Genomic DNA, 10,205 nt, shown 5'->3' with positions numbered 1-10,205 from the left:
TTCTTCAAAAATCTTTTGAGAATCCTTCAAATCAAATAGACACTACATGTGTTATCTATTTTTAAACTTGCATGTGGAAGAGTAAATATTTCCAACTTCAATTATGAGTTGTTACCCAAGCAAAATTAATCACACAAATCTAAACATTTATCGCTCATCGTAAGGTAGACAGTGGCTTCTCCTCGCATTTAACAGTAATTATGGACCTGCTTCTTCATCTCTCACACAAAAATAATTATAGACTGACGGCTACATCCTCACATAAAAATAATTATACATCGTCCGGAGGTAGAAAAATGTCGCTATCTGGTACCATTTTATTGTAAAACAGATAAGGTAACATAAGAGCAATCCAAAAATGACTAGAGAAAAGGAAGGCAAAAATGACGCTTTATGTGGTTTTCGCTTCTTCCCACGCCGACCAAACCAAAGAGGCCAGAGGAAGGAAAAAAAAAAGATCCAACGAAATTACACAATCCAAGAGCAAACCTAGGGTTTTCGCCATGACCACCGCGCGCCTCGAGCTCCTCCACCCCTCCTCCATTCCCAATCTCTCCTAGGGCGACGCCGATACCCTGCCCCGCATCTCGCATCCGCGAGAAAGGAGCCGCCTTTCCTTTCCTCTCCGCCCGCTCCCTCTCTTCCATCCCAGGGTTTCCTCCCCCTTTCCCCTTTCCGCCCTCAAAGCCGCCGCATCGCATCGCGTCGCCCACGCAGCAAGCAAGTAAGCCGCCCGCTATCGTCGCCAGGTAGGGCGTGAGATTCGGAGGAAGGCGCTGGCGATCGACCTCCGGGTTAGGGCCTCGGCAGCGGCGGCGGTCGGATAATGTGTATACTGTGCGCCGTGCAACGGTGGTCGCGGCGCGTCGCCACCATGCTGCCGTGGCTCGTCCTCCCGCTCATCCTCCTCTGGGCGCTCTCCCAGCTCCTGCCCGCCGCCTACCGCTTCGAGGTCACCTCCCCGCGCCTCGCCTGCGTCTCCGTCCTCCTCCTCACCCTCTTCTGGTACGAGATTCTCCTCCCGCGCCTCTCCATCTGGCGTGCCCGCCGCTCGGCGCGCCTCCGCGAGGAGCGCCGCGCCCATGCGCTCGAGCTTCAGAAGCTCCGCAAGACCGCCACACGCCGTTGCCGCAACTGCAACAATCCCTACAGGGACCAGAACCCTGGCGGCGGCAAGTTCATGTGCTCATACTGTGGCCACGTATCCAAGCGGCCCGTGCTTGACCTTGGCCCTGCGGGGAAGGTCCCCGCTGGGTGGCCTTGCAGTCAGGATTGGGCCAATGCTGTTGGTGACCCGGGTTACTGGCTTGACCTGCAGTGTTCCGCCGATAACTCGTACTCAGGCTTCTCATGGCGGCTGTTCTCGTGCTTTTGCACCAGTATGGCATGGTTCTGGAAGAAAGTGTTCAGGTTTGGGTCATCAGTGGACAGCGGTGGATTGGGCCGGGATGGCAGAATGTTGACAAAAGCAGGGGACAATGGAGGCAAGGCTGAGGAGAGCAGAGTGGACAAGGCGAAAAGGAAGGCTGAGGAGAAGAGGTTGGCGAGGTTGGAGAGGGAAATGCTAGAGGAGGAGGAAAGGAAGCAGCGAGAAGAGATGGCAAAGCTAGTAGAGGAGCGGAGAAGGCTGAGGGATGAGAAAGCAGAGGCTGAGGAGCGATCCAAAGGTGCTACCCCCGTCGGGGAGAAGGATGCTAGGAAGGAAGCAGAACGGAGGCGGCAGGAGAGGAGGAGGAAGGAAGACAAGGGATCAAGCAAGAGCAATTCAGACTGCGAAGATGTTGAGAGAAGAGTAAGCAGAGAAGGTGAGAGGAAGCGCGACTTTGATAGAAGGAATGAGACAGACAGGCGGGATGCGGCAAGAGTTGGGACAGATGGATACAAGCCCAATAACTTTGAATCTAACAGTCAGGGTAGTAAGATAGCACAGAGCAAGACGAAGTACTTTGGTCGTATGACTGGAGGTTTATTATCTTCTTCCAGAGGTTTTGGTGGTGGCTCCTTTTTTGGTAGAAGTGCTCAGGCCCCTGTTCATCAAGCTAACAAGGTGACTAAACCGCTCATTACTGCAACTGACCAGAGTATTAAAAGAGATACCCAACCTGCAGCCACACCAGCAATGGTCAAATCTGCCACAGCCGGAGAAACTAGAAATTCATTGACTAATTTTAGTCGACCTGTAAGTAAAAGAGCATCGCTATGTACTGTTTTCATCTGAACAAATAGCGTATGTTGTTTTCACCCAATTGACCATCTTACATTTAATTATTTGTGTTCTGCTTTGTGCAGGTTAGTCCAAATATGCAGGCACATCCTACAGGCCTTAAAAAGTCATGGCATCAGTTGTTTAGTCGCTCAGCTGCAGTTTCCCCTTGTCCCGATGTTACTGCTTCAGCTCGTGAGAAGAACATGCAGCCTGCCCCAAATGGTGCACAGATAAGCAGCGCTCAAAATTTTCTGGCTCAGTATCCTCCTCTGGACAGCACGCCGAAGTTAAGCCAATCCATGCACTCTGCAGGGTTTCCGCCAGTGAATGGAGCATCTGCCAATATGCCGCTATCTCATTTTCCAGCGGGACACTCGCCCTTCGGTAAAGTTTCAGAAGCAGCATTACTGGAAGAACCTGAGCAATTTGAGGACCCGTGCTATGATCCAGATGCCATTGCATTGCTTGGTCCAGTTTCAGAGTCCCTAGACAACTTCCCTCCAGACTGGGATAGCAGATTCACCTTGAATGATGTCACCAAGCAACCACATGTTAGGAACCCCATGCCTTCACCAATTGAGTCTCCTCTATCAAGATCACGGACTGTTGAACGAAATCCTATTAGACCCTCACATTTCTCAACTGCAAAAGGGCATAATGGTTCAATGTCAGCTGAGGCTAACAATGAGCAAGGCACATGGCAAATGTGGAGCACGCCGCTGGTACAGGATAGTTTAGGTCTGCGAGGTCCTCAGGGACAATGGCTTCTACCAAACACAAATCAATTCAACCATGGCATCAATCATTTGAATGGTGGAACAAGAAGCCCCCTCAGTGCTGGTCTGAATGACAATGATTTATGGCTGCAGAAATCACCCTTCCAGCAATTGCCTCTTGATACAGATAGTCTGTTCCTTTCACACGACATGTCAGAAAATGCTATACACAGTGACTTGGGTTTTGGATCTCCAAACAAAACAGCCCGTGCGCACCCCTTTGGACCACCTGATCCTTGTCATTCTTGGTCCAAGTAAGTCCTCTGACATTGTTTTTAGATCTTCTACATTTTCTGCAACAGTCAAGTTTTGTATCCTTACCAATTGTTTGATATTCTTAACTTGAGCTTAAAACTCGGAATAATCACCTGCTGTTGTCAATTATCATTTTGTATGTGGCTACAATTCTAAATATGTGATTCAGATTGTCTTATTCACTATTGTGTATAGCTTTGTGTATCAATACATGTAAGCATCAATTGGCTGAAAAATATCATAATGATACTCTTACTTGAATTCACGTATATGTACATGCAATGTGTGTGTTTATAACCATTGAAGCTTAGACTTTATAGACAGTTTTTAATAGTTTATGAAAGATAACCAAGAGAATTTTTTAGGTAATGTCCTTTGATTGGTATGCAGTACAACCGATTGCTTGCATTTCTGCAATATTCTGTGCTGGAATGAGCCTAATCTTGTTGTTTGTGAAACATATGTGACTCTTGGGCTATGTGATTGGTCCTTTTGTCTCTGAACACTAGAAGCACCAATAATCTTTTACACTTCAGTGAAAAATTTGTGTTAGTCTTGTGTATGAGCAATAATCAAATATGCTTCATTGCATGCAATTTAGTTTTTCTGAATATGTGACGAATCGTCATACCATTTTAACTTTAGAAATATACTCCCTCCTCCTCATAATATAAGGGCGTTTCTGACACTACACTAGTGTAAAAAACGCTCTTATATTATGGGATGGAGGAGTAGTTTTTTGTTTCTATATGGTCAACTGGTATCTGGAACAACCAGGTAGCAAGAATGGCAAGTGGACCTTGAAACTGTATGTATTGTTTACATGTCAAGGATTGGTTTGAATTTTGGAGTGAACCACAAATGGCAGATAGGAGAATGGTCATTGTTTCCATTTATTTGTAGAAACTTTCTTCCTGTGCCACTTTCAGTGTAGGCAGTGGGGACTGAAGTCAGTTTAGTCTACAGCATTAAATACAAATATATTGTTTTAGAGGATATGATGTGCCTAACTACCATGAAGTCATCATACATGGTGTTGTGTTAATGCAATGAATTTAGTGCACTTTGACTTGTCAATTCCAGCATGTGCATTCTGTGGCTTATCTGTAATTTGTGGCGGGCAGAAGAGCTCACTTGAAGCTAAGACTGTCCTGTTTGTTGCTACATAATTTTTAATGCGTTTTATAGCGACCACCCCCCTTTATAACGCTTATGGCGTATGGCGAGGTGACAACATAGACCAACCTTGCTTTGATACCAAATTAAATCACTACTTCATAGACATGGCCTAACTTAGTGTGACAACAAAATAAATCACTAATTGAGTTGTACATACCTTGTTGGCGTGCATGTAGGACGCATATTCATGATAAACATTGAGCAACGAGCAAGATTGAATTAAGCATAGCACCAGCCAGGCAGCCACTAGTCCATGTACCAAATCAAGCAGAACACCAGCCACCAATATATCATGTACATAAGTTCAGAACAGAGAATAGAAACAGTGCAGGAATGCGGGCAGAAGAAGGGAGTTGGGGGGAAGCTTACCTTGCTGGCTGTTGCACGCAGCGGAGGCAGCAGAAGAGAGGAGGCGCTGTGCAAATCTGGAACTGGATGCGGGCGGCAGGAAGCGCTGCTGAAGGGGGGGGGGGGGGGGGGGGGGGGGGGGGGGGGGGGGGGGGGGGGGGCTGGAGGAGTCGCTGGCTTGCTACAGGGCTGCTGGTCACAGTAGGAGATGAGGTTAGCGGAGAGTCACTGCCAAGCTGCTGCCGGAGAAGACCAGGGGCAGCTAATTTCTCCTGATCATGGCTGCCTCCCTCCCTCTCTCCGCAGATAGTTTCTTTTCCCTACTGCTGGACTGTTGCCCCCACTGTCCAGGCGCCAGAAATCCAGGTCCAGGCTTTCCCTCCCAGCTCGGACCCTGCCTATCGTGTCTAATTCAGGGCAAGGCGACATGCCCCTTGCCATTTGGATGCCATGGTGACACCATGCCCCTATGGCAGATGCCACATGGTATTTTTATCGTGAGGGTGGACGGCTTGAGGTAGAGGGTCGTCACACCGGTATAATGATGATATAATGGCGTCAACTCGCACCGATGGTTTTAAAACTCTGGTTGCTAGCATTTTTTAAGTATACTCCCTCCTTCCCAAAATATAAGGTGCAGATTGACTTTTTTGGTCTTCTTTGCACAACTTTGACTATGATTTTCGCGTATTGCATCTCTATAAAATTAGTATATGGACATATGATTTTTTTTTGTAAGACAAATACAACAATGCCATTTATACATATTCAATTTCATGTACTTTGATATATATTAGTGGTCAAAGTCGTGCATCAAAGACCATGCAAAGTCAACCGCGCCTTATATTTTGGGTAGGAGGGAGTGTATTTGTTATGTCGTTAGTTTTACTTTACCGGTCTGCCTCTGGTAAGGATGCCATAATCTTAAGTTTAATAAAGTACTTAACATAATCTTAAGGATGCCTGGTTCGCGGGTTGAGGGTGCGTCCCGTGACCCGGGGTCGATCGACCCCAATCAAGGGTCGGGAACGATGTGGGGTCGAGGTGGGTCGTTGGGTGGATCGCGACCCCGATCGATCCCGATCGCTCCATGATACCCCAGTATCGAAGATTGCAAGAAGCCAGCCAAGAACATCTATGGGTAATCGGACGGGATTTCATGGTGATTCGAGGCTTACCTGGCAATTGCGCTCCAAAGTTTTGAACTCCGTCGGACTGCCGATGTCCGCCCTCCCACGATCCGCCACTTGCCTGCCTGTTGTCGAGTTGTTGCGTATGCGCCCTCTCCTGTCCCGCTCAGTCCTGCCATTAAAGGATGCACGCCTTGCTCGCCGCTGCCGCTTGAGAATCCGATGCTGACTAGGGAACGAAGACTGCATAAGGAAGAAGGAATGGCTGGATGGGAAAATAGGAGAGTGCTGGACGGCTCGAGGGTTGGAAGTTGGAACTGAATCGGGGACTAGAGCTTTGCTGATGAACTGATGAAGAGAGATTTGGGGACAGTTCTTGCAGAAGGTCCGCATACGCTTCGTGTGTAAGAAAATGGTAGATGAGAAAATCACGCTGTAAATGGCTGACTTGCCGCCCCATTTTTTCTGACAAAGAGGGAAGGGAAATAAATCATTGCGCAGATCGTAATCTTTTCTAGGGGAATGGCAGGATCTTTCTTTCCCTTCCATGGAAAGATCACCATGACCCGGGTCCATCGACCTGAATTTGTTTGGATCGCGATCCACGTTCCAAATTAACGCCCCGAAGATGTATAGTCCTCGTCGCACCTTGCTCCGGCGGGGTAGTGACCCACGACCGACGACCCCGTTCCTCGACCCACACGACCCGGAACATGTTAATGCCTCCTTTGGTTCATAGGATAGGAATTTCATAAGAACAGGAAAACCATAGGAAGTGAGATGACACGTATCTCAATTCCTATAGGGAAAGAGATGGCACTTGATTCATAAGATAGGAATTTTTCCATTGAGTCTAGGCTAATGTTCTTTTTTTCTTTCGAAATGTGAAGGGCTGGTTCCTATCCTACATAGGAATAGGAATCCATTCCTACAAACCAAAGGGCTCCAAAGGAATTTTTCATACAAAATTCCTATCCTTCAGAATTTTTACAAAATTCTTCTAAACCAAAGGAGGCCTAATATTGATACCAGACTCTAGGTCAAATAAATGAAATTCGTTACACCCCAAAGATCAAGAGGAATCCATCTGGCATAACCATCATCTTAGTGGGGATATATCATGCTTATATATGTTATTTGTGGATTGATTGTGTGACCTTCAAGAAATTAATCGCATAAATTAAGCTTTCAAAATTCTAGATGTATAGGATTCTTACAAATGATAGTAGTCATTAGTGGCGATTGGCTACCTTCATATATTTGGGCCTTCCTTTGGATGAGCCATATTTGAAGGTGATGGCTAGTTTTGTTTCCTGGCTTGCATGGATTGGACGTGCCTTCGTCAGAAAAATCAAGTCATGGAGGTGCTGCCAGGATACACCAAAATGTGCACATTCTTACTGTTGACATTTGATTTGGTTCAAGCTGGAGTCCTTGGTAGGGGCTGTCCAACTGGCAGAAACTTTTCAAACAAAGGGTATGTTTGCTTTGAGCCCAAGTTCAACAACAACAAACAACAACAAAGCCTTTAGTCCGAAACAAGTTGGGGTAGGCTAGAGGTGAAACCCATAAGATCTTCAGACCAACTCATAGTTCTGGCACATGGATAGCAAGCTTCCACGCACCCCTGTCCATAGCTAGTTCTTTGGTGATACTCCAATCCTTCAGATCTCTCTTAAGGGACTCCTCCCATGTCAAATTTGGTCTACCCCGACCTCTCTTGAGATTCTCCGCACGCTTTAGCCGTCCGCTATCACTGGAGCTTCTAGAGGCCTGCGCTGAATATGCCCAAACCATCTCAGACGATGTTGGACAAGCTTCTCTTTGAGCCCAAGTTCACCCTACCAAAAATTTGGCTAGCCAAAATTTTAGCTGAGGTTATCATTGCCAATGATTTGGCCAATGTTGGCAGGAGAAATGAACTGGAGCGGGCATGCGCGCATGGAGCCGCTGAACCACTCGTAAACCCGATGCTGGAAACCCTTAGTTCCATGCCGTAGCCACCCATCAACCATCAACTCCAAAATGATAAATACTTACATATGCATCCCATTGGCTGTCATGCATGCCTGGTGCTGGCGTTGGTCGTCATGCATGCGATCCCTACCTAGCAAATGGTTTCTATCTCGCTGTCAGCTTCCATCCCTCCAGACCTCGCATTCATATCCAGAAACTAGCTTCTAGACCTGTAGTTTTCTTTCACAACCTGTAGTTTTCTTTCACAACCTGTAGTTATCCTTCATGTTAAACTAGTTTCTGTACACACTTTCTAAATGTTGGGACCAGAGACGAGCCATAATTTTGTTCATTCGCTGTTTTTCCCTGTTGAAAATTGCTGGTAGTTCCGTTGCTGGTTTTCTGATCTGGAGGTCAGGGTGGCAAGGCTGCTGGGTAGGTGAAACCGATAATTGGGGGTCACTGATTGCTTCCTTGTGGGAACCAAGTTCAGAGCAGTTCAAAAACTCAAAAACACTGGCTTGGTATCAAGAACAAAAATAGCGCGCTATACAAAATAGCACCTCCCCTTAAGTTACGCTATTAGCATGCTATAGCGTTTTATTAGCGAGGCATACACTGATTTATTTAGCGAGACGGTTCTCTACACGCTATAGCGTGCTATTTTTTTTCAGTGGTTGGTATTGAAGCTAGTATAAGAGGGTTTATTTTCTATGGTGTCTTTTCTCTAGCTGGAACCATTCTATTGGAAGATTTATTCACGTTGTGTAGGGCATGACATTCTCTAGACGCAGCAGGAATATACAAGAGGATCCGGTCGTGCATCCTTTGTGTTCTTTGCAATAGATGATGTTCATCTTCTCATCTTGTATGCATTCTATTGCTTAGAGAATATCTTGAAACTACTTATGTTTGGCTGGTTCCCAATGTAGCCCTAACACATACTCCCTCCGTCCCAAAATAAGTGTCTCAACTTTGTACTAACTTCAATACAAAGTTGTACTAAGCTTGAGACACTCATTTTGAGACGGAGGGAGTATTTGTCAATTTTTTGGCCAAGGATTCTTGCACCCTCACTTTGCCAACTGTTTGGTAGGAATCTGTGAGAAAGATTGGTGTGTTCCATTGGCAACCAAGTTCCAAACAATTAGAGACTGAAAAGAAAAAACGGATGGCGATTTTTTGGCACCAACCAAACATACCTTAAGTCTCATGGACTAGTCAGACCTTGCATTTAAACGGGCGTAGTCTACAGTAACTTCTGTATTCTTGAATGCGGATTGCAGAGGTGCAAGCTAGATAATTTGATCTATAAAAGCATTATTTATGAGTGCCCTTTATTGCACTTGGGACTTGTCAGCTTGTACTACAAGTAGTGTGGTTTCTATGAATTGAAATATGACCTCATAAATCCTTACGATTCACTTTTTAGTTTTACGGCAGTTTGTTCCCATCCTGTGTTATGGTTGGCCGTGCTGCAATTTCATGAGATGCTGCTTATTGGAATTTACAAGTTGTATTTGATGTTTAAAATGAGTAACAGACTTGCTACCACTGACGTTCTTCATTTTTTCAGTTAAAGCTGTCGAGTATTGGCATGTTACCCAGAGACATATACATGTTAATTTATCTCGGGAGTTTTTGTTGTGTATTTTATTACTTCTTAGAGTTGGAACTCATGGCTTGTTATGACTAATGCAGGGAGCAGCTGGTGCCGAATGGACCCCAGGGAGCTAGTCCAGTCCGCTTGCCGCCAACTGGAGGGCATGCCGGTTTATTTCCAACAAATCCAAATGCACAATCAGTGTGGTCGTTTGATAAGAAAAGGGACAGCATAGAAGTTATGGGTGAAGCAAGGCTCCCTCCTTCCAGCTTAGGGAGTTGAGGAGACATAGAAGTCGGACCGGACTGTATTCCCTTATGCGAAAAACGAAACATAGCCATCTTATTTAGTAAGCACTCACCTGTTAACATTGTGCGCTTTATGCATCCGTGTTAGGTTTCTCGCCTGACACGCTTGTTTGGTGCATTTTTTGGTGGATTCAATGCAATGCAATGGTTGGGTTATCTCGTTGCGCACATGTGGCGCTGTGCATGTTCATCCTCTTGAGTGACTAGTGAGATCATCGGCTTACCCGGAGTCAATTGTTGGTTGCTGACCATATTTTTCTTCTTCTTTTCGCGCATGCTTGGTTGAACACTGAATCTTATCTTAGATATCAGTCCGTGTGAAGCATGGCTGTTACTGTCATACCCTGCAAATGGTAATGGATGCAGTGCTGGAGTGAAACCAGGGGAGAGGAATTGTTGCAGGGGCAAGTGGTGCGTGCATTAGCTGCTTTGGTGCATCTTATC

General features: G+C 46.0%; 1 protein-coding gene across 2 annotated transcripts; it reads left to right on the top strand.

Moving 5' to 3' along the window:
- Positions 1-420: 420 nt before the first annotated feature.
- Positions 421-9,917, top strand: LOC125551096 (stress response protein NST1-like). Of its 2 annotated transcripts, XM_048714253.1 has the most exons (4): positions 421-2,179; positions 2,290-2,428; positions 2,519-3,236; positions 9,552-9,917. In XM_048714253.1, exons 1-4 carry the CDS (start codon positions 827-829, stop codon positions 9,733-9,735), a joined length of 2,394 nt encoding a protein of 797 aa, XP_048570210.1. In that variant the 5' UTR covers positions 421-826; the 3' UTR covers positions 9,736-9,917. The 2 variants fall into 2 exon arrangements, with proteins under 2 accessions (XP_048570210.1, XP_048570209.1); XM_048714252.1 differs by having other exon boundaries at positions 2,290-3,236.
- Positions 9,918-10,205: the final 288 nt, after the last annotated feature.

Source organism: Triticum urartu, chromosome 4 (genome assembly GCF_003073215.2).
Source record: "Triticum urartu cultivar G1812 chromosome 4, Tu2.1, whole genome shotgun sequence".
In the NCBI taxonomy this organism is placed as follows: Eukaryota; Viridiplantae; Streptophyta; class Magnoliopsida; order Poales; family Poaceae; genus Triticum; species Triticum urartu.
Note: the sequence above shows the minus strand (reverse complement) of the source record. Positions and strands in the feature narration are given on the sequence as shown.